Source organism: Globicephala melas, chromosome 1 (genome assembly GCF_963455315.2).
Source record: "Globicephala melas chromosome 1, mGloMel1.2, whole genome shotgun sequence".
Lineage (NCBI taxonomy): Eukaryota > Metazoa > Chordata > Mammalia > Artiodactyla > Delphinidae > Globicephala > Globicephala melas.
The window spans coordinates 9,018,993-9,046,066 of NC_083314.1; the positions used below are offsets into that span (position 1 = coordinate 9,018,993).

General features: G+C 40.4%; 2 protein-coding genes and 1 non-coding gene across 3 annotated transcripts in view; 2 read left to right on the forward strand and 1 right to left on the reverse strand.

Annotated features, from left to right (window-relative positions):
• Window positions 1–27,074, forward strand: part of LOC115867756 (uncharacterized) — a 303,449-nt gene that overhangs the window by 67,474 nt on the left and 208,901 nt on the right. The window lies entirely within an intron of this gene.
• LOC115867754 (Golgi-associated RAB2 interactor protein 4-like) lies at window positions 3,759–5,562 on the reverse strand. Its single transcript, XM_030884133.2, has 2 exons — window positions 4,518–5,562; window positions 3,759–4,486 (listed from the first exon to the last, which is right to left on the reverse strand). The coding sequence occupies exons 1-2, from the start codon at window positions 5,560–5,562 to the stop codon at window positions 3,759–3,761; spliced, it is 1,773 nt and encodes a 590-aa protein (XP_030739993.1).
• On the forward strand, window positions 24,288–24,394 carry LOC115867767 (U6 spliceosomal RNA). Its single transcript, XR_004045263.1, has one exon. It is a non-coding gene; the product is annotated as a U6 spliceosomal RNA (small nuclear RNA).

Genomic DNA, 27,074 nt, shown 5'->3' on the forward strand with positions numbered 1-27,074 from the left:
TTTAAATGAAAGGCACCAGCTAAAATTGGTGAAGCCCGGATTCAAATACATATTCTTACCTACTAAATAATGTTATGTTACACTAATAATTAACCTTTCATCCATTTTAATCTCTCCCCCACCCCAGACTGTAAATTATTTTGGAATTTTTCAGTGTTGCAGTAATATTTTCAACCTCTCTGACGCTGCCCTTCTCCTGCACGTGGTTCCTAGCATAATGATCTACATTTGGTTGAATCTCAATAAATACTTTTTCATTAATGAAAGAAAAACATATATTAATGTACTTTTACCATAGATTTATATCTTGTTTCCTTACCTCTGTAATAAAAAATGATTTATTAAGATACCTCAGTGATATGAGATATTCAGTGTATAAGTGCCTTAGAAATGTTACTGAATTTTTAACCCCAGGAACATTGAGATATTCTCAACTCCGGGGCACTTTATTGATATAGTCATATGATAGACTTTGAATGTATACAACAAACCTTGGGCAAAATTTTGTTTACATTGTCATATGCCAACCAGTGTTTGTTGAAAAAAAAAAAAAAGAAACTATTTCCATGGAGAAGAACTAGGAATCAGCACAAGGGGAAGAAATGTCCATGGAGTCCTCACTACCCTGAATATTTTTCTCAGTCTCTGTGGTTATGATTTCATGACTTTAGTGTTGAGACGGGGGAGGGGTGAGTGAGTGGGCAAAGCTGAAGGTGAAGAGAAAGAAGAAATGGACATTAAAGATGTCTATATACTATAAGTTTACTGTGTTTTTTCATTAAAAGGTCTCAGTTTTTCTCTAGTAGAAAAAGAAAATTGAATAAATGAATGAATGAGAACTAAATCTACAGCAGGGCCTTGCTGCCAAAGATATTAAAAATGGGATAATGTCTGTGCATGTAACTGTTTTTAGTGTCCATTGCTAAATAAAACCTTGATACCATGCTTATATCATCCCTTTAAAACCTACTAGGAACAAAATGTAGGAACAAAATGTATGCATCTGAAAGTCAAGATGGTTATAGCTATGCTATCACTGAAATACTCTGTAACAGCATGTCAGCATATCATCACGTGTGATTAATCTTATTTCCCCAGAGGACAGTGTGGCTTCTTGAGTTCCAGGGTAACTATCAACAAAAAGGTGTGTGTAAACAATAGCACGTAGCATTACCTTGGCAGATAGAATAATCTTCCCTCATGGGTCTGATTTCTAAACAATTTTACTTTGAGGCTCTGTTATAAATTGGGTGGGTGGGGAGAACTTTCTGCCAAGATACATTTCCAAATTGAATGAATGTGTTAGGCTATTTAGAAGGTCTAGGGGAGGGGTGGGGAGAATCAGTTTCTAAAAGCTATCATGAAAATAAATAGATATGAAAGCTACCATTGCAAGGCTTATCATGCACACACAAACATGCTTAGTGTCTTAATTTCAGCTCCAGAGTTAAAACATTAAAGTCTCTTAAAAGATTCTCATATAACAATTTGTGTTGAAAATGCTTTCTGGCTAGTAATACATTATTTGTGGATGCAACATTAATTCATACATGGACTACTAACTCTACTCAAATGCCAGAGATTTCTGTTGGATTACTTCTAGATCGTACACATTGTTGTCAGTAATTTTAGAGGTAAAAGCTAGCTTGTCATCTGGCTAGATACGAGTTAAATTGATAAACCCATGGTAGTGAAGGAAATCATATACTCGAAGAAACAAGGTGTAGGTCTCATTTATATTCACTAGGAATGGTTAAGCTCAGAACCTCATCTCTGGTTCCTATTCTTAATCCTCTCTGTTTGCACCACCAGATAGAAAATCTTCATTGTTAGTCCTTCTGCTGGGATCACTAGAAACTTCTTCATTGAGGACACTAGAGTGAAACCTTACTTGATTATGGGAATGCCACCTGCCTTCCCTTGGAAAGACAGTAGAATAAAGCAAAAATTCATAATTCATAAATAAAATGAAATTGGATATGTATTCTTATTCAAATGCTTTCCTCTCTTAAATAATATTTAAAACTAATGTTTTCTTAGATATCTATTCAAACTGCTTTTTAAAAAGGAGGGTCCAAATAAGTTCAATGAATTCTATTTTTATTTTCACTGAAAAGGCCCACTGTAAATAGAAATTGTATGTGATTGTGATTAGCTATTTCTTAATTCATGTAGAAGAAAAACATTTCAATTACCAATACATATATACTCGATTTTTTGAACTTGAGTCATATACATAAGAATTAAACTCATAAATTATATCTGTCATTATTCTTGTTTTTTTTTTTTTTTTTTTGTGGTACGCGGGCCTCTCACTGCTGTGGCCTCTCCTGTTGCGGAGCACAGGCTCCGGACGCACAGGCTCAGCGGCCACAGCTCACGGGCCCAGCCGCTCCACGGCATGTGGGATCCTCCCGGACCGGGTCACGAACCCATGTCCCCTGCATCGGCAGGCGGACTCTCAACCACTGCGCCACCAGGGAAGCCCAATTATATATTTTTAAGTATATTTTTATCATGAAAAAGGGAGAAAAGTCACTATATCCCATCTGAATGGCTAAAAGGAAAGAGCTAAACAGTATCAAATGTTGGCAAGGATGTGGAACAACCAGGACTGTAATATGTTCCTGGTGGGAATTATTATTTCCACAGTCATTTTGGAAGGAAAATAGCTTGGCAGTATAATCAGAAGCTGAACGTATGCATATATTCAATTCCATTCCTAGGTATATGCTGAACAGAAGTTTATGTATATTTTTACCAACAGATCTGTATATAAATGTTCATAATAGCACTATTTTTAATAGCCCCAAACTGATAATAACTTAAATCAATAACAAAATAAGTTGTAGTATCATCACACAGTGGAATACTGTATAGCAGTGAAAATAAATGGACGATCGCCAGGAAAGTCATGCAGAAACCTCATAAATATAATGTTAAGGGAAAGAAACCAGAGTCAAAGAGTATATACTATGTGATTCCAGTATGTAAAGTTGAAAAAGCAAACAACATTCATCTGTGGTGTTGGAAGCTAGGGTGGTGGTTACCCTTGAGTGACTGCAAGGGGGCACTTCCAGAGTTGCAGTGATGTTCTGATTCTTCGCCAGGTGCTAGTTTCGTGGGGTTGCTTATCTTGTGAAATGTCATCGAGTGGTATGCTTACGATGGCACACTAGCTAATACTTGCGGTTCTGATTGCGAGCTAATACCTGGGCAGGGAACGGCTAAGTCTAGGTGAGAGTGCTTGCGGTTCTGATTCTAAGTCTAGGTGAGAGTGCTTGCGGTTCTGATTGCTAGCTAATACTTATTTCTGTCCACTGAATAGCCCGAGGGGACATGAGTCCTGTTCTTGCTTTGTTTACAGACCTTCAGGGGCAATAAGCATTTATAAAAAGAATAGGGGGATAGTGAAGGAGAGCTTCCCAGACCACAGTCTGACTTTGAGCCATGACCCTGGGGGGCAAAGCCAGAAAGGAGTGGAGGCCAGATGCAGCACTGCTGTTGGCGCTGAGCATGTGTGTGAGGTGGGGCTGCCCTTGACTGGACACTGGGTCTCAGACTGTGGCACAGCTGACATCACAGAATCCACTGTGAGGCTACGGCTGGGCTTCGGGACCTAGAAATTCAGACAAAACACTGCATGCATTCTCAGATTGTTTGGTTTTTTATTTAAATTGCAGTAAGGAAGCTGAAATGGGCTCTCCAGGGGTATTTCCCTGAGCCCTGGTCCCCTTTGCAGCTCCCAGCTCTAGGTCCTATTGATGGGCTTCAGCGGTCACTGGCTCCATGGTCTCAGATGTCACACCTCCAGTGATCTCCAGCCCCTGGCCACTCTCTGCTGTCTCTACGATGGCCTCCATTCGGGTCCCTTCCACTGGCTTCGCCAGGATGCTCACATATTTATCACCTGAGGAGGCCACTGTCTTTGTAGTAAGACTGGCTCTGACGTTCCTGAAGAAGGAGCTGATCCTGCTGAGTCTCTCGGTGGTGGGACCTGAACTCGCTGTAGATAAGCTCCTGCCCGATTTGTGCGAGGTCCTGGACTCGTTGGTGATGGGAGCACGGCTGATGCCTTTGTGAGCAGTGCCCTGCTCGCTGCCCCCCGGGCTGCCGTGGCCTTTGTCCTTTTGGTCATCTCTAGTGGCTCTGCGGCCGCCTGAGCACGGGCCAGCTGCTTTCTGGATGGTCTTGTTCCCCGCTGCCTTGTGGTGGCTTTCCACTGAACTGCAGAGCGAGGGGCTCGTAAGAGCTCTGTCCTCTCCCCAGTGCTCCCTTCTCTCCCTTCTTCCCTTGCGGGCCTGGGACACCCTCTGTGAGCTGCCATCCTGTTCACTCACTTTGCCTTCCTGTGGCAAGGTGGAGATGAGGGTCCCCTCGCCCTCCTCGTCGGCTCTTCCTTCAGCAGTCTTGCTGGTGGGTTCTGCTCTGACCACAGTCACGCCGGCCTCTGGGGAGAGGCTGGTGGACGTGCTGGAAGCATACCCTGAATAGTTCGCGGCACCTGCCAAGCATACCCTGAATTGTTCGCAGCACCGTTTTCCTGCTCCTCCGGGATGTTCTGGCAGTGCCCCCAGTGGCTATGTTGGTTTTGCTTCCTCCTGGACCGTTGCCGGCTGTGGCTGCTGTGGCCGTGCTCTGCTCTTCAGGGGCAGGAGACTTGATCACTGCCACGCTCGAAGCACCCGCTGCGGTGCCTCCTGCCACCCCTGCTGTCTCCACCTTTGTCGTTGCCCACGATGCTGACGCTTTGTCAAGCACTGTAGGTTTTGCTTTTGCAGTGGCCACATCGGGCATGGTATCAGGCTTGTGGGAGTCCAGTTGGATCCCCTCCCCACCAGCAAAAGCTGCAGACGTGGCCCCGGCCAGCTCAGAGCACGTGTGGAGGCTGCAGATGCTCACCTGGTCCTGATCCCACTTGCCTTGGAAATCCTCCACTGCCGGGCTCCTGCCGTCCTCCTCCTCCTCGAACACAGGCAGGCAGGTCATGTCCCAGGCTGGAACGGCGTAGGTGCGGCTGAGACCCTCCACTGGTGGTCGCAGGAGGTAAATCAGCTCTTCCCAAGAGGTGAAGAGGTCTTCCTGCGCGTCCAGAGGGGCACACAGCTGCAGGTACCAGGAGCGACCAGTGGCAAACTTCACGTGCAGCTGTTGTTTCTCACGATTGTGAGTGGAGATGCTCACTAACTTCAGGGGAAGGAGCCTGGTGAGCTCTAAGGTCTTCGCAGCCCCGTGGCTCTTGCCCTTGGCGGCCTGGCTGTGCTCAGCATGCTCTTCACAGCCGGTGGCCCATCGGGCCAGCAGCATGGTGTCTGGGAGTGGGAGGACAGGGCTGCTGCATGCGATGCCCACGGTCACCATGCAGACACAGTTGTGCACGTCAGTCAGGTCTCCCCTCTTCGTGATCTGGATAAAGTCGCTCTCGAATATCTGTGCGTCCTTGAATAGGTCGTATTCGCCGTTGCGCAGTTGCTGCTGCAGCTTCCCCGTGGTGGTGTTGAACAGGCCCACCCCGGTGCTGCTCTGGGCCGTGTGATACGGGAGCAGAGAGTCCCCACTCATGGCTGTCTTTGATCACGACAGGCAGCGCGGTTAAGGTGGGCCCCTGGCTCTTCGCTCCCTCGGCCTCACTGGCAGAAGAGCGAGCTGCGGTGCTCGTAGGTCACACACCGGCGGCCCTACAGCAGGTCTTCCGAGCCCGCCCCACAGGCCCCCACCTTTGCCTCAGGGTCTCTCAGAGGCAGGGGTGTGGGTAGGGGCACAGATGATCACAGCGGGGACGCTGTAGGGCGCCTGGACCCCAGGCTGAATCTCTTCAAGTGTGTAGAGAGGTATGGTAGGCTCCCCCTCTGCCTCCCCTCACTTCTGCTTCTGGGTTTTTATCTCCCCAAGAGGCTGTGGTGAACTTCAGTCCTAGTGAGAGAAGTAACCACTTTCTCAGCCTAACCCCCTGGCACAGCCTGTTTATCCTCTGATGCCCTTTGTGACCTATGACTGTCACACAGCCCTTTGCCTCATTGTGACCCATCACTGTCACAGAGCCCTTTGCCTCATCCCCCAGCTGCCCCCTCAGGGCAGGGCCCCCATCCTCTCCCAAAGGAGGGGGAGGACATGTCCTCCTGCGGAGGACAGGCCCATCCTGCCAGGGACTCAGGTGCGTACCGAAATAAAAATGTCTTCAACTGGGAAAGTTTTGGGTGGGTCCTTTTTCTTTTCCTCCCCCAAATTCAGCTACTGGATGAAATCTAGAGGAATGTAAGATGATGGGATAAATTTGAACCATTTAAGCTCATGGTTTAATTGTATCGAATAACGTAGAGTTGGCAGTTGCGATCCTTAGTCTGTCCTTTCATAAAATCTCAGTAAACGTTGACGACGGTGATTTTTAATAATCACATTAAAAATTGCTTCTCCTAGGCACCCTGCTGCATGCTTCACATATGGTGGTAAGAATACACTGAGTTTGGTACTGTTAACTACTGTTCCCAGTTTATAGGTGAAGAAATTGAGGTTGTATCTCCTGTTTAAATTCCCAGAGCTAATGGTAGCAGAGGCACTATTTGAATGTAGGTCTACCTGATTCTAAAGCCTTTGTTCTGAACCACTACAGTACTTAGCCTCACAAAGAAAGCTTGGCCCAGCCAAATGCTTTCAAAGTGGACTGATTTAACTACCTTTAAGAAGACCTATTCGGTGCATTATTAGAAGCTGCGTAATTAATTTTATGTGTGTATATATGTTATGGAGAGAACCCAAGACAGCAGTTGGGCTGACCTGGGGGTTCAATTATCCAGGGGATCACTCAGATCCTCCCTTCCTTTATGCTTGTGCAAACAGTCTGTGTGTGGAAACCTAGTTATTCTTATGACATGTCCTCCCCCAGTGAAATGGGGGGTGAGTAGCCTGAGATGTAAGCTTTGATTCCAAGAGCCTGCCAGATGCCGTCCTGTAGTAACCTCCCTACCAGGCAGAAGTGGTTTGGAAGCCTTGACACCTGTGGGGAGCATGTACCATTAGACATCCTGCCTCATTGCCACTCCCACAGAGCTAGTCACAGAACAAGTGATTTCTAAATTGTGACTTGAAAGTTTTGAGAAAGGCCCTTGCTGCCAAGTCTCTTATCTCCAGTTCGATGTTATGCTTGAAATCCCACCATAGAGATTCATTCCTTGAGGATAAAGGCTATCTTTCTGTTAAAATACACACACCTGTCCCTCAACAGATGACTGGATAAGCAAAATGTGGTCTCCCCATACAGTGGAATATTGTTCGGCCATAAAAAGGAATGAAGTACTGATATATGTCACAACATGGGTGAACCTTGAAAACATTATACTCAGTGAAAGAGGCCACATATTGTATGATTCTATTTATAGGAAATAGCCAGAAGAGGCAAATCCATAGAGACAGATATTAGATTAGTGGTTGCCTAGGGCTGGAGGGAGCAGAGAATGGGGAGTACAGGATTTCCTTTTGTGGTGATGAGAAATTCTGGAACTACATAGTGGTGACGGTTACATAGTATTGTGAATGCACTGAATGCCACTGAATTGTACACTCTAAGATTACAGTGGTGAATTTTATCACAATCTCACACACACACACACACACATACACACATACACTCCTGCTCATTTAATAGATGGGTTAAGAGCAGTTATCTTTTCATTGTTCCCTGTCTCAGGGGAACTTATTCAATCTTTCACCATAAAGTATGTTGTTAGCTGTAGTTTTATTTCAGAATTGCCCTTTGTCAAGTTTAAGAAGTTCACTTCTGTTCTTAGTTTTCTGGGCATTTTTATCGTGAAGGATTATTGATTTTTTTCAAATGCTTTTTCTGCATCTATTGAGCTGATTACTTGATTTTTTTTTTTTTTTTTTTTTTGTGGTACGCGGGCCTCTCACTGTGTGGCCTCTCTGGTTTCGGAGCACAGGCTCCGGACGCGCAGGCTCAGCGGCCACGGCTCACGGGCCCAGCCGCTCCGCGGCATGTGGGATCCTCCCAGACCGGGTCACGAACTCGCGTACCCTGCGTTGGCAGGCGGACTCTCAACCACTGCGCCACTAGGGAAGCCCGTTACTCTAGTTTTAGATTAATATTCCAAGGGTTTTTAGTAAACATATTTACCACAGTTGAAATTTACAGGACCCTTGTTTTTGTCTTTTTTTTAATTGATTTTAATTTTTTACTGAAGTATAATGACTTACAATATTAGTTTCAGGTGTGCATCATAGTGATGCAATATTTTTATAGATTACAAAATGATCATGATAAGTCTAGTTAACATCTGTCACCAAAGTTATTACAATATTATTGACTATATTTCTTATGCTGTACATTACATTCAGTGACTTATTTGATACCTAGAAGTCTGTAACCTCTTAATCTTCCTCAAATACTTCATTTATCCCTCACACCCTCCCCTCCGGCAACTACCAGTTTGTTCTCTGTATCTATGAGTCTGTTTCTGTTTTATAATGTTTGTTCATTTATTTTGTTGTTTAGATTCCACGTATGAGTGAAATCATATGATATTTGTCTTTCTTTGTCTGACTTATTTCATTTAGCATAATACCCTCTAGGTCCATCCATGTTATTGCAAATGGCAAGATTTCCTTCTTTTTTATGGCTGAGTAATATTCCATTATGTGTGTCTATCTCATATCTTCTTTATCCATTCATCCGTTGATGGACACTTAAGTTGCTTCCATATCTTGGCTAGTGTAAATAATGCTGCCGTGAACATAGGAGTGCATGTATCTTTTTGAATTAGTGTTTTTGTTTTCTTCAGGTAAATACCCAGAAGTGAAATTGGTGAATAATAAAGTAGTTGTATTTTCAATTGATTTAGGACTCTCCATATTGTTTTTTGTAGTGGCTGTACTAATTTACAGTCCCACCAACAGTGTATGACGGTTCCCTTTTCTCCACATCCTCTCAGCACTTGTCACTTGTTTTTTTAATAATAGACAGCCAGCTGTTCAGACACGTGTGAAGTAATATCTCATGTGGTTTTGATTTGCATTTCCCTTGTGATTAGTGATGTTGAGCATCTTATCATGTGTCTGTTGGACATCTGTCTGTCTTTTTTGGAAAAGTGTCTATTCAGGTCCTCTGCTCATTTTTCAATTGGGTTGTTTTTTGCTGTTGAGTTGTATGAGTTTTTTGTTTATTTTGGGTATTAACCCCTTATCGAATATATCATATGCAAGTATTTTCTCCTATTCAGTAGGCTGCATTTTCATTTTATTATGTTGATGTGTGGTATCTTCTATACCCATTTTGTTGAGAGTTTTTACTGTACATGGGTTGAATTTTGTCAAAAGCTTTTTTTGCATCTTTTGAGATGATAGTATGATTTTTCCTTCAGTTATTTAATGTGGTGTATCACATTGATTGATTTGCAGATAGAGCGATCTTAATCATGGTGTATCATTCTTTTAATGTATTATTGAATTCAGTTTGCTAATATTTTGTTAAGAATTTTTGCATCTATGTTCATCAGTGATATTGGCCTATAATTTTCTTTTTTTGTGATACCTTTGTCTGGTTTTGGTATCAAGGTGATCCTGGCCTCATAGAATGAGTATGGAAGTATTCCTTCCTCTTCAATTTTTTTGGAATAGTTGAAGAAGAATAGATGTTAACTCCTTTTTAAATGTTTGTTGGAATTCACCTGTGAAACTCTCTAGTCCTGGATGGTTTTTGGTGGGAGGTTTTTTTTTTTTAACTGATTAAATTTCCTTAGGGTAATTGGTCTGTTCTTGATTCAGTCTTGGAAGATTGTCCATTTTTAAGAATTTGTCCATTTCCTTTAGTTGTCCATTTTATTAGAGTATAATTGTTCATAGTAATCTCTTATGCTCCTTTGTATTTCTGGTTTTTTTTTTTTTTTTCCTTTTGCAGTATGCGGGCCTCTCACTGTTGTGGCCTCTCCTGTTGCGGAGCACAGGCTCAGCGGCCATGGCTCATGGGCCCAGCCGCTCTGCAGCATGTGGGATCCTCCTGGACCGGGGCACGAACCGTTGCCCCCCGCATCGGCAGGCGGACCCTCAACCACTGTGCCACCAGGGAAGCCCGGTTTATCAATTTTTTAGATTTTTTTCTAAGAAGCAGTTTTTAGTGTCATTGATCTTTTGTTTTTGTAGTCTCTGTTTCATTTAGTTCTGCTCTGATCTTTATTAGTTCTTTCCTTCTACTAACTTTGGGTTTTGTTTTTTTTTAGTTCCTTTAGATATAAGGTTATTTATTTGAGACTTTTCTTGTTTCCTGAGGTAGGCTTGTATTGCTATAAACCTCCCTCTTAGAGCTACTTGCCCTACATCCCATAGATTTTGGAACACTATGTTTCATGTTCATTTTTCTAAAGATATTTTTAAATTTCCCCTTTGATTTTTTCATTGACCCATTGGTTTGTTTGTAGCATATTGTTTAGACTCCATGTGTTTGTGTTTTTTGCGGTTTGTTTCTTGTAGTTGATTTCTAATCTCATAGTGTTCTGGTTGGAAAAGATGCCTTATGAGATTTCAATATTCTTAAATTTGTTAAGACTTGTTTTGTGGCCTCACAAGTGGTCTGTCCTGGAGAGTATTCCATTTGCACTTGAAAAGAATGTATTTTACTGCATTTGAATGGAATGTTTTATATATATATAATTACTTGGTGTAATGTGTCATTTAAGACCAGTGTTTCCTTCCTGATTTTCTGTCTGGATGATGTGTTCATTGATGTAAGTGGAGTGTTAAAGTTCCCTGCTCTTGTAGATTTTGCTTGTTTGTAAAACTCTTTATCTCTTCTTCAGATCTGAATCATAGCCTTGCTGGGTAGAGTACTGTTGCTTGTAGTTTTTTCCCTTTCATCACTTTGAATATATTGTGCTACTCCCTTCTGGCCTGCAAAATTTCTGCTGAAGAGTCAGCTAGCAGTCTTGTGGAAGTTCCCTTGTATGTAACTAGTGCTTTCCCTCCTGCTGCTTTTAAGATTTTATCCTTCTCTTTAATTTTTGCCATTTTAGTTATAATGTGTCTTGCTATGGACCACTTTGGATTCATCTTGTTTGGGACTCTTTCTTCCTCTTGGACTTGGATGTCTGTTTCCTTCCCCAGATTGGGGATGTTTTCAGCTATTATTTCTTTAAATAATAATAAATTTCTTCTGCCCTTTTTTCTGTCTCTTCCTGCTGGGATCCCCATAACGTGAATTTTAGTAGGCTTGACGTTGTCTCACAGGTGCCTGAAACTATCCTTATTTTAAAAAATTATTTTTTCTGTTCAGCTTGGGTGATTTCCACTACTCTGTCTTCTGGTTCACTTACCTGTTCCTCTGTATCAGTCTACTGTTGATTCCTTCTAGTGTATTTTTTTATATCAGTTATTGTTTTCTTCAGCTCTGTTTGGTTCTTCTTTACATTTTCTAACTCTTTGTTAAACTTTTCACTTCGTTCATCCATTCTTCTCTGAGTTTGTTGAGCATCTTGATGATCATTACCCCAGACTTTTTATCAGGTAGATTGCTTACCTCCACTTCACATAGTTCTTCTTCTGGGGTTATGTCTTCTTCCTGTCTTTGGAACCTATTTCTCTGTCCCCTCATTTTGCCTAATTCTGTGTGTTTGTTTCTGTGTGTTAGGTCAGTCAGTTACATGTCCCAATCTTGGGGAAATGACCTTATGTAGGAGATGTCCTGTGGGACTCAGCAGCACACTCCCCTCTTGTCACCAGAGCTATACACTCTAGGGGTGCCCCCTGTGTGGACTGCATGGGTCCTTCTGTTGTGGTGGGACTGACTACTATGGGTGTGCTGGTAGGTGAGGCTGGCCCCTGGCCCAGTTGACTGCCAGGCCCTCCCTTGTGCAGTGGCTGCATGCCCACTAGTGGGCAGGGTTGGATCCCATCCAGCTTGGTGTGCAGCCCCGGGGGGGGGGGGTGTCTCATGACTGGTGCTGGCCCATTGGTGAGCGGGGCCAGGTCCTACCACAACCCTTGTCTTTGAAATTTCATCCCAGGATCATTCAACAAATAACTGTGACCATTAAAGGCCGTGGTGGATAGGCAGATTTTCACATTTTAGCTTTGTTATGAATGACTTTGCCATATTTGGTAAGAAAGAAGTAAAAAGAACCCTTGAGTTTGCCCTTCATTTAATTCATAAAACAAAGAAAAAATTTAAAAAAAACCCATCCAAACTGCCTTTTACTGAGTACGAGGCTATCCTTCAGGATTTAAAGCAGTTTCAGGTTTGATCATTCATCCTCAGTTATCCTGTGTGTAAGGTTAGGTGGTATCCAGCTCACTTAAAAGCTGATGAAAGTCATATGACCCAGCAAATAAGCTGGCAGGAAAGAGCCGTTTTTAGACTTCATCTGGTGCTTTCATATACTTCATATACTTTAAATGCTGACATTTTTTTACCTGTGAGTTACATAAACAAAACCTTAGATCAACGTGTTTCATTTGATGCAGTTCTTAAGAAAAATGTCAGTGGGATAGACTTTGTGAAAGAAGAGTAATGCCAGTATGTATGGTGATGGTAGAAAGATATTATTTTGTAGAACAGATTTATTACAGCAGAGTTGGCTGACAAAAGTATTTCAATGAAGCAAACTTGTAGGATTTCCCTACTGACTTCTATTTTTCCTTGAAATGTGATGAGATAAAAACTGAGCATCTGGTAACATGCTGGTGACACAGTGCCTAGTGTGGCTTTTGTTTACTGGAGCACCAGTGGGAGTTTTATCTGTGGGATATTGTCATTCCAATTTAGCAGTTTGTTTTGTTTTTACAGTATGTTCCACCATCTCATTTCGACCACCAGCTGTTTCTGGGTTCCTCCTTCCTGTCACCTTTTGTTTATATTCTATCTCAGAAAAAGTCAAAACTCTGAAGCTTTTCTTCCTTGAGTGAGAATGAAGTGACAAATAGGTCCAAAGCAAAAACAGACCTCACCAGAGTAGGTCCTGTGTCAGCCAGGTTAGGGAGCTGAGAAATTAGAGTCACCCACATTGTGTGATTGGAGAAGGTACTGAGCAATACCCTCTGCTCAGAAAAGACACCTAACTCATTGTTCTGTCATAGTGCCTACATCCCAGACATGAGATCTATTTCTTTAAATCGACCTTCACATTCAAGAGTCTGTTATTGAAATGTAATTACTCCTGGAAGGAGTCGTTTGTTTGTTTGTTGTTTAACCAACTAGCTTTGGCCTAGTGGAGAGGAGTTGAGAGCTCTTTGAGAGTAAAACATTCTAGGAGAAGGGAGGTGATTGCTTTGAGGGACTGTTTTCATGATTCTTCTATGAATGCTGTAATTGAATGTTTTTAATTAGAATTTTTTCAGTGGCTCTGATAAACACCTTGAAGTCCTTCTACTCTGTTTTTTTTTTTTTAAGTGTTGCTTGTTTTTTTTTAAAGCAATTACTTTTCCAAGAATGAAAGATATGATACGTGACAGAAAATGAAATAGGAGTAGGCAAAATAATTTCACCTAATTCACAATTTAAGGAAGTCTTACCCATTGTATTGTCTTTTAAATGTCATGTCACAAAATGAAAAAATAGAGTTACTTTGCTTGGAGTAAATGCCCTTATTAATTTGATTTGGATTTACTTACAGATAGGAATGACTAGAGTTGATTTCTTCAGAGGATCGCCTGCTTTGATTTTGTATTGGCGTCTGCCAGGCCAAGAAGCTTAACTAATACTTTCCTGGTGTGTTATAATGCTTTGTATTTCTGTTACTAGTTCCCTCAATCATTTCCTTATTGGAAATCAAAAGTGTTTGGCAATTACAGAAATAACTTATCTGATCACAGTCTGCCTCAGGGGCTTGGGTAGGACAAAGGAAACAGTGACTGTTTTCCATTTCATTTTGGGAAATCCACATATGATAGCTGTTGCTATGTGTACATTAGGAAAATAGTTACCTGAAGCAGACAACTCACCTTGGAGAGTTTCTAAACTTACCCAAAGAGTCTATTCTAAGAGATCAAAAATTTAGCAGTTGCCTTAAGTTGTCACTTCCCTAGTTTTTCGTAAATTACTACCTCTTCCAAAAGTTGATTTCATGTAGCTTTACTGCCTGAAATTTGCTTTCTCAAAAGTGACTACAGTTTATTTTTTAAATGAAATTGTTACATGACATTCATCATTTTTCAATTTTATCATAGCTTCTAAAGTGACTCATGATTAATAGTGGAATTTAAATATCGAACTGAAAAATCAAAATGTGAAATTCTGGATGAAAAGCAAATTTTAAAAAGAATGCTGTGGGACTTCCCTGGTGGTGCAGTGGTTAAGAATCTGCCTGCCAATGCAGGGGACACGGGTTCAAGCCCTGGTCTGGGACGATCCCACATGCTGCAGAGCAGCTAAGCCCATGCGCCACAACTTCTGAGCCTGCACTCTAGAGCCCACGAGCCACAACTACTGAGCCCACGTGCCACAACTACTGAAGCCTGCATGCCTAGAGCCCATGCTTCGCAACAAGAGAAGCCACCGCAGTGAGAAGCCTGCGCACTGCAATGAAGAGTAGCCCCTGCTCGCTGCAACTAGAGAAAGCCCGAGTGCAGCAATGAAGACCCAGTGCAGCCAAAAATAAATAAATAAATGAATAAATAATTAAAAAAAAGAATGCTGTAGTTGTAATGGTAATGGTCATGGTGGTGCTCATCTTTGGAAAAACTATATACAGAAGCAACAGTTAAATCATTGATATTTTTGGTATATACTTAATTAAGTGTTTAGTTTTTGTAAAAGTAAGTCATTTGGATTTAAAACTATTTTTAAGAAAGTTCTAGTTGTTACAGATTTAAAAACCCAACTCTTTAGCCAATGTTCTAAGGTATATTTATTTGAATAAATGAATTATAAAGTTTTTGAAAAGTCTATCAATTGATATTAATATCAGTATATTAATAGGGGTAGACATTCCATTATTTTATAATGCTCCTGATTTTAATACCGATTTCTGAATGATACAGGACAGATGTCATTTTTATGACAATTCACAGTTTAGGAAGTTATAGCCAATTATCTTTATAGGTATATATACTATATTTTGTTTCATTTGTAGAAAGTGTAATTGGTTCCTGAGTCTAGAGTAAATTTACTTACATTTGAATCTGGGCTGTTGCACTTAACCTAAGTGTCACTTCAGACTTCAGGCTAAACTGTGGCTAAGTTTTCTCATCTGTAAAATGGGTTGACAATAGTACCCATTTGATAGGCTTATTGTGAGGAATAAATGTATTAGTTAGCAATAATGAATTACCCTAAGCTCCTCCTGTTGTGCCAGATACATAGTAAGAGGGCATTAAACAATTATCATTATTACTTGATTATAAAGACTGTATTATCCAATAATGCTGGAGTCATAGAGATCTGGGTTTAATCCCTAATCCTAGACTTATCAGTTAAGTGACCTTGGACAAGTTAGTTAACCTTTTTGATCTCAGTGTTAACATAAATATAATAGGATTGTTGTACTGGGTAAGCTTATCTCATGTAACTTAGCACATCTTTTGGTTGGATTAGATATGATAAATGGCAGCTCAAAAAAGAATGTAGTTTTCTCCTTTTTCATTTCTAATTTTACTGATTTGCATCCTCTCTCTTTTCTTCTTGATGAGTCTGACTAAAGTTTTGTTATCTTCTCAAAGAACCAACTTTTAGTTTCATTGATCTTTGCTATTGTTTTCTTCATTTCTATTTCATTTATTTCTTCTCGGATCTTTATGATTTCGTTCGTTCTACTGACTTTGGGTTTTCTTTGTTCTTCTTTCTATAGTTGCTTTAGGTATAAGGTTAGATTGTTTACTTGAGATTTTTCTTGTTTCTTGAGGTGAGATTGAATTGCTATAAACTTCCCTCTTAGAACTGCTTTTGTGGCATCCCATAGGTTTTGGGTTGTTGTGTTTTTGTTGTCATTTGTTTCTATGTATTTTTTTATTTCTTCTTTGATTTCTTCAGTGATCTCTTGGTTATTTAGTAGTGCACTGTTTAGCCTCCATGTATTTGTGTTTTTTACAGTTTTTTTTCCTGTAATTGATTTCCAGTCTCATAGTGTTGTGGTCAGAAAAGATGTTTGATACGATACCAGTTTTCTTAAATTTTCCAAGGCTTGATTTGTAGCCCAAGATGTGATCTATCCTGGAGAATGTTCTGTGTGCACTTGAGAAGAAAGTGTATTCTGCCCCTTTTGGGTGGAATGTCCTATAAATATCAATTAAATCTAACTGGTCTATTGTGTCATTTTAAAGCTTGTGTTTCCTTATTTATTTTCTGTTTGGATGATCTGTTTGTTGGCGTAAGTGGGGTGTTAAAGTCCCCTACTATTGTGTTACTGTCGATTTCCCCTTTTATAGTTGTTAACATTTGTCTTACTTATTGAAGTGCTCCTATGTTGGGTGCATAAATACTTAAAATTGCTATATATTCTTCCTGGGTTGATCCCTTGATCATTATGTAGTGTCCTTCCTTATCTCTTGTAACAGTCTTTATTTTAAAGTCTGTTTTATCTGATATGAGTATTGCTACTCCAGCTTTCTTTTGATTTCTGTTTGCATGGAATATCTTTTTCCATCCCTTCACTTTCAGTCTGTATGTGTCCCTAGGTCTGAAGTGGGTCTCTTGTAGACAGTTGTGCATGTGTATGCACAACTGACACCACAGAAATACAAAGGATTATAAGAGACTACTGCAAACAACTATATGTCAATAAAATGGGCAACCACAAAGAAATGGACAAATTTTTGGAAAGGTACGAATTTCCAAGACTGAACCAGGAAGAATTAGAAAACATAAACAGACCTATCACAAGTAATGAAATTGAAATTGTAATTAAAAATCTTCTAACAAACAAAAGTCCAGGACCGGATGGCTTCACAGGCGAATTCTGTCAAACATTTAGAGAAGAGCTAACACCTGTCCTTCTCAAACTCTTCCAAAAATTGCAGAAGGAGGAACACTCCCAAATTTATTCTACAAAACCACCATCACCCTGATACCAAAACCAGACAAAGATATCACAGTAAAAGAAAATTACAGATCAATATCACCGATCAACGTAATGCAAAAATGCTCAACAAAATACTAGCAAACAGAATCCAGCAACACATTAAAAGGATCATACACCATGATCAAGTGGGGTTTATCCCAGGAATGCAAGGATTCTTCAGTATACATAAATCAATCAATGTGATACACCATATTAACAAATTAAGGAATAAAAACCATCTGATCATCTCAGTAGATGCAGAAAAAGACATTTCAACTACATGAATCAAATGACAGGATTTTCTAAGTTGAAACTTAAAAACAGAAACCCGTGGTTAGGACCAAGAATGAGATTCCTCTAACTAATTTAGGCATCAACAGTTGGAATTTAGACCAAACAAATAATATAACAAGCAAGACCCATTCAGAAATGAGTATCATACAAACATAGTTCTGTTCCAAGTGTGGGAAAGTATCAGGAAGTTGGGAGATTTCCTTTTGTTCCTGGAGTCTTACTGAGCTTGAGAAGAAAAGCCAGTTGAGGAAACCTGGTAGAGAAGAAGGCAGGCGCTGATTCAGAGGAAGAACTCTATTTTTGCCCTCATATCATCTTCTTTTCGTGTAAAGACCTCTTAGAAGAAGTTCCAGCGTGCTTAGGAGTGCGCCGCCGCCTCGCTGCACTGGGAGCTGTTCCTCCCGTCATCCATCTGGACCTTTCTGGGGCTGCCTGGGGAATGGGCAGTAGGAAGCCTTCCCTGGGCAGGTTTTTAAAACTGGAACTGAGAAAAGTAAACCCGTCTCTGAGTTCCTAAAATGTAGCATGTACGGCCTATGGTGTGTCAGCAACGTGTTTCCCAGCACGGTTTCAGAGAGGAGGAAGCCGCTTTGCAAAGAGAAAGAGAAGAGGGAAGCTGTCGTGGAGAAGAGCGAGGGGGCAGGCTGGGAGTGTTCGACTTGTCTGTGGTTCTGCTGTGTACGAGGCTCACCATGCACCGTCCTGTCCACGTGTTCCTGAGAGGCACACCTTCCTTAAGTTCTCTTAGCATAAGTCCTGTTAAGAAATCCAATCTGAGCTGGGTTTGTATCCCCTGCAACCTAGGATCCAAATTATTTTATTTTCACCTATTTCTCTCCAGTTATTTGGATGTTAAATTCAAATTAACGTGAAAGAAATATTGGAACAATAATAGCGATGAATCGTGCTTATAGTTTGCCTGGCACTATTTTTTGCACTTTACTTATATTAACTTATTTAAGCCTCAGAATGATCCAGGGAAGATCCTGTGGTAATATCTCCATTTTATATATGAAGCACAGTGAGATTAAAGAATTTGTCCAACTTTATATGTATATATTAGCACCAACATTCAAACTCAAATGGCCTGGCCCTGCCATGCTGTAACCACTACTGTCTCTGCCTCTGACTGGTGTGCTTCTTTCCTTCCCTCCCAGCCTTCTGTCTGTCCCACTCTGGCTGCAGTGTCATCTCAAAATTATTAAATGAGCAGACGAAACAGAAGTGCCTGTTTTGAAAGCAATAGCCCCATTTCGTCAGTTCATGTGTTTGTGATCACAGCTGGGCTTATTCCCCTCTGCATTTATGAATTCTGTCACTCCTCACCCAACAGCGTCTGGATACAGACTGTTCAGTCTGGGAGGTACAAGATAAGTTGGGCACAGAACTTACTCTGAAAGCAGTGCCAAGTAGCTGTGTGACTATTCTCAGATTTTAAGGTCAGCTCATTATCTAGGAATTAAATTTCACTGGGAAGTTAATGTTCTCAGAACGTCTGGGACTGGTGTGTTCTAGATTAAGACATTTCACCCATTGTTTACAGATATTTTAGCCTCTCAAAAAGCTCATCAGTCACACACACACAGACACATACACACATTTATCCACGTGCCTCCCTCCATCAACAACTGGAAATTGTCACAATTCACGCATCACCAGAGATTTGCAGTGATGTCCCTGCCATCTTCCAGTAAAATCTGCGGGATCTCGTCTGCATCTTGTGGCCTGGCCTTTTGTTGCCTGATGAATTTCATCATTATCATGTGATGCTCTCTGTGCTCACCATTCTTCACTTTTTATAAGGTCATCATTTTAAAAATATATGATCATAAAAGGTTTGTTTCAAACAGTTCTGTTCCTTGAATATTAAATTGTTCAGTCTCCAGGTAGGTATTCTGATAGTTACAGTGTTGCTGAAGATGTCATGGCTGAGAAGGTTTCTTTGGAAGTGATCTTCAAGGATGGGTATGTGTGTGTGGCTAATAGGGTGGGGTTAATGCTTGTTGAGTGAGTTATTTTGTGAACCATCAATGGGCCTGATTTTCCTGGGAACTTCTGTTTCTTTAAATACTTGTCAGATTATTAGTGCCTCTTGCTCTAAAATGTCATGATCATAGTATAGTGATTGCTTATGCGTCAGTGTTTTATAAAGAGTTGCTTTTTATTTTTAAAGACTGTGTGGAAAAATCTGCTGAAACCCTTCTCTCAGTTAAGCCATATACAAGACTAAGGATTCTGACCATAAGGCTGTGTTAGAATCACTCCCCACAATGAGAAGAGTCACTGATAGGATTGGTTGTGTTGGAAGAAAGGTTGAAAAATAGTGCTTCAGGAAATAAGATGATTCCTAGTCAAAGCTGGAAGATGAGGGCCTAGCTGAAATTTAAAATCAGGTAACCAAGGTTAAGTCTGAGGTAAATATCGTTTACATACAAAAGAATCTGTAATTTTATAGCCACCTAATTAAAGGAAGGATTTTTGAATAAAAGATATGCAAGAGGGGACAAGGAAGCTTTTGGGGGTGGTGGTTATATATGTTCATTGTCTCGATTGGGCTAACGGTCTCTCTGTTGCATAAATGTGTCAGAACACACGTATGAACACATTTAAGTGTACGTTTTACAGTGTAAATGCATGCAGGTTATTGTGTGTCTGTCACACCTCGATAAAGCTGTTAAAAAGAAAAAAATCATAAGGATCCAAATCACAGGAAGCCTTTCAAGTAAAGTGCTCACCAGCGAGTCCTTCCCTCCGCCTGCGCCCTCTAGCCTGGGAGGTGAGCCAGGCTCCATCCCACAGGGGAGACTTGTATTAGCCCCACAAAGAGGAACATGTGATAAATGCAGTGGAGGGTCCACCAAGAGGGAGCATTTTTAGAACCACTGCACATTGGGGACTGGGGGGAAATTGAGAGATTCTCTAATACTCTAGGAAAATAGATTTACAGTTTCTAGTGACTTGTCCAAGAGAGTGCAGCTATTGATTAGAAAACTAAAGAAAGCAAGTGATTTTGGAGAGGGGGGTCAGTGACCTGACCTTGAAGGCAAGCTGAGTGTTGCCGTGGAGACGCGCCTCACAGCCAGAAGAGGAAGGTCGCGAGGCATAGAACCAAAAAGAACAAGGAGCATATGGACAAGACTTTTAGTGACGATACAGAACATGGAGAACAGCAGTGAGAGATACAGTTGGAACCGTTTCCTTTTTAAGGAAAGTAATGAATTGAGTGAACTTTCCATGACCAGCTTCTACAGGGAGGATGATTGTTTTCTTATGTGACACAGATCACTTTCTACTCAAAAGTTCTTATTATTAAATAACATGTGGTACCCCTCAATTCTTATTAATACTTTTGGAAATTCAGGGTTATAAATACAACCTAAGACAAAAAAAATCTTACAAAAATTTGACTGTAATGAAGGTACATTTCTAGTTATTTTAAAATTCATTTCAGAATTTTATTAGTAAAAGTACAGACTCTGTCCTAATTATAAATTATAACATAATACTTTCAGCTGAATAACAAAGGAGTAAAATGTTTTTTGAAAAACATTTCAAAATAAAAAAAAATAACATGTATAGGGGTATCTGTACATATGAGGAATTTGTCTTTTTACTTGAATAAACCAAGTTGCAACACATTATGTAATACTTGCATAAATATGTCATGTAAAAACCTAAATATATCTCCATTTGCATTTATATGACCATAAATGTATCTTTAAAAGGACTGAAAAGATTCACATCAAAGCGGTTACTTCTGAGGAAGACAATGGGATTGGATGGGCCGCCTACAAAATCTGATTCAAAACGTCTCAACATGGAGAACATCTTCAGGTGTTAACTGTGTATTTAAAAATATGTTTCAAAAAGATGCAAAAACAAATATAGTCAGTAACAGACTAAATATTTTAGTGCCTTGAAGCCTAGAAATGGAAAATTAGAAGTGACTATTCTAGAAATCTGTTATAAATGGATTAGTAAGTGGAATTGTAAATATATTTATGTATATCTCTTCACATAGTGGAGAGTAAGCTTATAGGTCTCATTTTTCCCGGTGGCAGCACAGGCTAAAAATACAAATGAGTGAACAAAGAATTTAGATAAATGCATAGATGGAAGACCCTTACTGCCTTATAAAGGAAAGTCATTGAGATCTGGGCTATATTCCTAAATCATAGAAGATTATATTTTCAGGGCTGAAACACTGAGTCACGTGATAACTGAGTATTTCCAGGACAGGTTTATACATGTTCTTCAGGTGTGACCTTCTCAGGCTTTTCCTTGAGCACCTGGTGTTCTGTCTCTTGTGCCCTGAAAGAGTAGGAGGTGAGTTTCACCCTCTGGGAGTTCTGAGCTTGGCACTCTTGCCATTCCTTCTGTCTCTGATGCTCAGATCACCTGGGAGGGAACCTGCCCTTCCTGGGATTGTAGTATGTTTGGTCCTCAGTGTCCCCATAGGTCTTCAGTGTCTTTAAAGGTATGATTTTTGGTAATTTATTTGGCTTTTTCTAGTTGTTGCAAGAGATGCCTTGCCATGACCTACCACATCTTCCATGGAAGGGAAATCCTGCAGGCTGTGCTTAAAACCTCATCTTGATGTCGCATGTAATTACTGACAGCGTATCTGCCAGGAAGTATTTCACACATAATTTTTCTTTGCCGGCAACTGGGAGCACATGGCCTGTGGGTTGGATTTCTTCAGAAAGAGGGTGTTGTTTGTGCCCTTCCTTCCGGGCTGGGAGTGTACTCTCTGCGGGGCTGCCTTCTCGCTGTCTGCCACAGGCCCCAGCGCACCCGGGCTGTGTTGTGCCTGGCTGCAGCACAGCCTCTGTCCACTGCCTGGATCCTGGAGCCGCCCCAATCTGTTCTAGCCCTGAGAAAGGAGTGTCCATCCTGCCTCTGTTTCAGCATCTCTGTGGGGGTGATCCCATCATCTTGGAATTCCTGGAATGTTGTCACCATGGTCCGTCTCCATAGAGACTTCTAGTTTATGTTTTGAAGATTATTCAGAGGGGCTCTAATAATGTATTTCTTTTTTATTCACCACTTCCCTTCCCTTAACCTATAAACTTGTGGTTTGAATTTAGTGCCAGGAAAAGTTGTTTCTTTAGAGTTGACGTGTTTTTTACTGTGCAATTATGGCATAATGGCAGCCACACAATTTATTATTCTCTATCTGTCTGTCTGTCTATCTATCTCTATCTATCTATCATCTATCATGTATTAGACCTTAGTATGAGGGTATGCAGAACCTCAGTGGCAGCACTGATGTTATCTTGTAGTCAGAATGTTTACATCTTCTTTTTAGTCCTCGACTTAAAAATTTTTTACTTTCCTTAGTTATATCTTTCGTTGTAATCTATTTTAAATCCTTCTGGGAATAGGAGGGATATAAGTCATTTGACACATAAAAGTAATTTGTGTAAGAATTAAACATTACACTTCTTAATATAAATTTGGGTTTGCTCAATTAGCATGCAGAGCAACAACAATTGTGAATATTTTAGAATGCTAATAGAACATTTTCTTAAGGCTTATTTGATTATACTATTGAATTCTGCTCACACATATAAATACTTTATAATTCATGAGGCAGACTTTATTCTTATACCAAAACAAATAGAGCCAACATTTATCATCTGTTTATCTCTGAATGCATCATTCCCCTTATCGTTTAGAATAATCTTGGGAGATAGAAAATATCCTTAGGAAAATTGAGAGAAAATTGAACAGCGTGTCTTTGAGCTCAGGGTTCCACAGTTTGTTGCATTACATTTTAAATGGAGCCAAGATTATTCACTATTTATACCTTTGTTGTTAGACAAAGATTGCTTTCTATCATCATTTGTTCAGAAACAGAAGACATCTGGTAGTACATTGTGCTGAAATCATTTGGCTGGGAAAAAAAGGAAAAAAGTATCCGTTTAACAGCCTGCCAGATGGTTGACAAAGAATGCCTTCACTAATTTGTGGGACAATTATTCTTAAGTACTGGGCTGTTCCTGAGAACAAAATGCTCAAATGAGCAGAAAGCTTCAGACAAAAAATGTAGCCATACTGTAATGATTCCATAGGCGTTACCCAACTTTTCATTCCTCGATTAATTCGCTTTAGAGAACAGGTTTTCTGAGTGAAGAGAGAGTGGAGTACGTTGGATTTCAAATCCAATATCTTGATAATACTATATTGTTAACTAAATTTTAAGCATCAAATCCTTCCCAGTTTTCACACTTACCTGAAAGGGAATGTGATCTAAGATTGACACAAGCGCATGGTTATCCAGAGCAGACAAAGTCCCTTTTAGGATACTTTGAGCTTGATCATAGTCTCCATGTGCATCTTCGGCTGATGCTATCTTTTTATTCTCCCTGGATTAATTTAAAAGTGAGAATCATATTACGGATAAGAAGCCGCTCTTTTCCTTTGTCTTGGCAGGAGCTGGAAAGAAGTACTTTGTTGTTTTTTTTTGAAAGCCTTAATTCTAGATATTGTTTGCTGGGTTTCTACCCTCCTGGATGTTAGCTGCTCTGGAAGCTTTGCCGGAAAAACCCAGAGCTGCCCTGCCACCTTCTGCATGATGCAAGGCAGAGTCAGGGGCTTTGATGTCAGAGCCAGGGTCCCGTCTTCGTCCTGACAATATTGCTATATGCTCTGGGGAAATGACCTAGTCCCTCTAAATTTCAGTTTCACGTAGGGTTGTTTTTGAGGATTAAATGAGAAAGTATGTTAAATGTTCGGTAAGTGGTAGCAAGAGTAATGATGATAATAATTATCTGCCACCATGATAAACACCCATCCTTCCCTGTTTACCTTCTCTATTAAAATGCATAAATATTTATACTAGTAAACCTCTAAATATGGTTTCTCGCTCCTGTCTCTCTTCCATGAACACAGATTTAAGTGTCTATCCTGTCTTTGTCATTAAACACTGTCTGTGTCTATCTCAGCTTAGGCTGCCATAACCAAATACCATGGACTGGGTGGCTTTACAAACAGAAATCTGTGCTTGCTTCGGCAGCATGTATACTGAAATTGGAACGACACAGAGAAGATTAGCACGGCCCCTGCACAAGGTTGACGTGCAAATTCGTGAAGCGTTCCATATTTTTGAACTGCTTTGTAATTAATCAAGATTAATTAATAATTAATATCAGCACTTCCGCTTTTACCCATGAAATAACATTGTGCTCCACAAACTGACATTTGGGGTTTCAACTGAGAATGTGAGCCTTTTTAAAGCAGGAAAGAAGAAGATGTTGATGTAAAAGAAAGTACAAAATAAATTGAGCTTTTTTTCTTTATAAATTTAAAAAAACAAAAAAACAAACCCCCCAAAACTCAGAAATTTATTTTCTCATAGTTCTAGAGACTAGATGTCCAAGATCAAGGTGCCAGCATGATTGGTTTCTAGTGAAGGCTCCCTCCTTGGGTTGAGAAACTGCCACCTTCTTGCTGTGTCCTCACCAGAGCAAGCTTCCTAGTGTCTCTCCTTATAAGGGCCATTATTCCCAGCATGAGGTTCCCACACTCAGGACCTCTCCTAAACTAATTACCTCCCAAAGGCCCATTTTCTAATACTGTCATGTTAGGTTGGGCCTCAGCAGGGCCATCCTCCCTTTACCTTGTAAGTTCTCAGTGCCCAGTGCAGTGCTGCCCAGGGGACAGGAAGTCACATTGTACTGTTGCCTAATTAAGTGACCGGTTCAATCTCTGAACTTCTCAGAGTGACACAGGAGCTCCACTAGTGTGAACTGCAGACATGCTAAGTCAGAAAAAACCTAAGGTTCCAGGGTCATCTGAAAAACTAGGAGACAGCAGCACCACCACTGTTCTCAGAAAGAATAACACTTTCTCTGGTGGCACTTCAGGGGAAATGATTCCGCTCTAGGCAGTAGAGCGTGGTGGTTAAAAACAGACTACAGAGTTCAGATGGCCTGAGTTTAAATGCCAGCTCTACCACTTCTGAGCTGTGTGAACTTGGGCCTCAATTTTCCCATCTTTAGAGTGAGGATAAGTAGCTTTCTCATAGAGTGGTTGTGAAGATTAAATGATGCACGCACACACACACACACACACACACACACACACAGTCTCTCACACTCGGTGAGTGCTTAGAGCAGTCTCTGGCACACAGTAAGTGCTATGTAAATGTAAGCTGTTGTTATTATTCATTTGGGGAGACAGGCCTGTGAATGTGTGTCCCTGTCATCTACTTTTCTGCATATCTACAGGTGGACCAGAGCCCAGGATGCTGATGCCAGCATGACTCCCAGTGATTAAGCACATTCCTTTTTTTTTTTTTAAATTGAAGTATAATTGATTTACAATATTGTGTTAATTTCTGCTGTACTGCAAAGTGATTCAGTTATACATATATACATTCTTTTTTATATTCTTGTCCATTATGGTTTATTACAGGATATTGAATATAGTTCCCTGTGCTATACAGTAGGACTTTGTTGTTCATCCATCCTATATATGCTAGTTTGCATCTGCTAATCCCAAACTCCCACTCCTTCCTTCCCCCACACTCCTTCCTTGCCCCCCTGGCAACCACAGGTCTGTTCTCTATGTCTGTGAGTCTGTTTCTGTTTCATAGATAGCTTCCTTTGTGTCATATTTTAGATTCCACATATAAGTGATGTCATATGGTATTTGTCTTTCTCTTTCTGACTTACTTCACTTAGTACGAGAATCTCTAGGTCTGTCCATGTTGCTGCAAATGGCATTATTTCATTCTTTTTTCATGGATGAGTAGTATTCTGTTGTATATATGTGCCACATCTTCTTTATCCATTCATCTGTCAGTGGACATTTAGGTTGTTTCCATGTCTTGGCTATTGGGAATAGAAGCATATTCCATTCGTGAGCATCTCTCATCTTCAGTCTCTTCGGACAAACGAAAAGGAGTTAGTATTCATCTCTAGGCTCTTGGATTAAAACGAATGTGTGTTTTTCTGTTTTACTTGTCTGTGAAGTGCTGAGGGGCATACACACAATTAAGGAATTTATCCAGGGGATGATATTTGATTCCAATTTATCCTACTTTTATGAGTTTTGCCTTTTTTCTTTCTTTTTCAAGAATCTATACAGCCAAGCCAATTTTAGTTATTGATGAAAATACATACTGTTATCATTTTAGGTTGTTAGTCAGCACACTATGGTCATTTACTTGCAAATGTAAAATTTAGGGATGGGGAAAAAAAGAGTTTGATCTGGACTATTACAAAAGTCTGTGTTTTATTGACCTCAGCTCTAATTTTGCAGTGAATATGTAGATGACTAAGAAAGTGGAACTAAATGCTGTTTGCCATTCCATGTGGTTTTTCCAGTTGAGAAGTGGCCCAGCAGAATCTGTGCATTGTGTGATTATGTTTTTAATAACAATAGCTATCTTTCATTGAACACGAAATGTACCTTTTGTTGATAAATAGTTATCATGTGCAAGGCATTTTATATATACATGTATGTTGTTTTTGAAAAAGACATTTTAGCCATGCCAGGGTATCTGCTTAGGATATAGGAAGTAGACTTTACCCCTTTTCTCTTATATCTATTGGAGTTTCATTGCTACCCTAGGAGCAGAGGGAGAAACCCTCCATTATGAATCCATCTGTAACCATAAATTTGCATAGAAGTAGAGGAGTTTCCTCTGAGGAAAGGGGCCCATAATGATACCTTTCTTTTGGAATCCAAAGTTGTTAAACATTTTTAATTAACTTACATAGCCTTCATTTTTTCTTGCCTGCAGGGAAGAGCAGTGACACTCTTGAGAGTGAATCCATCGCT

Bases quoted from the DNA above. Each gene is read 5' to 3' on its own strand.
- LOC115867754 (XM_030884133.2), bottom strand. From the start codon at position 5,562: ATGAGTGGGGACTCTCTGCTCCCGTATCACACGGCCCAGAGCAGCACC. The intron at 4,487-4,517 runs GTATGCTTGGCA...CGAACTATTCAG, and splicing joins GGTGCTGCGAACAATTCAGG to GGTATGCTTCCAGCACGTCC.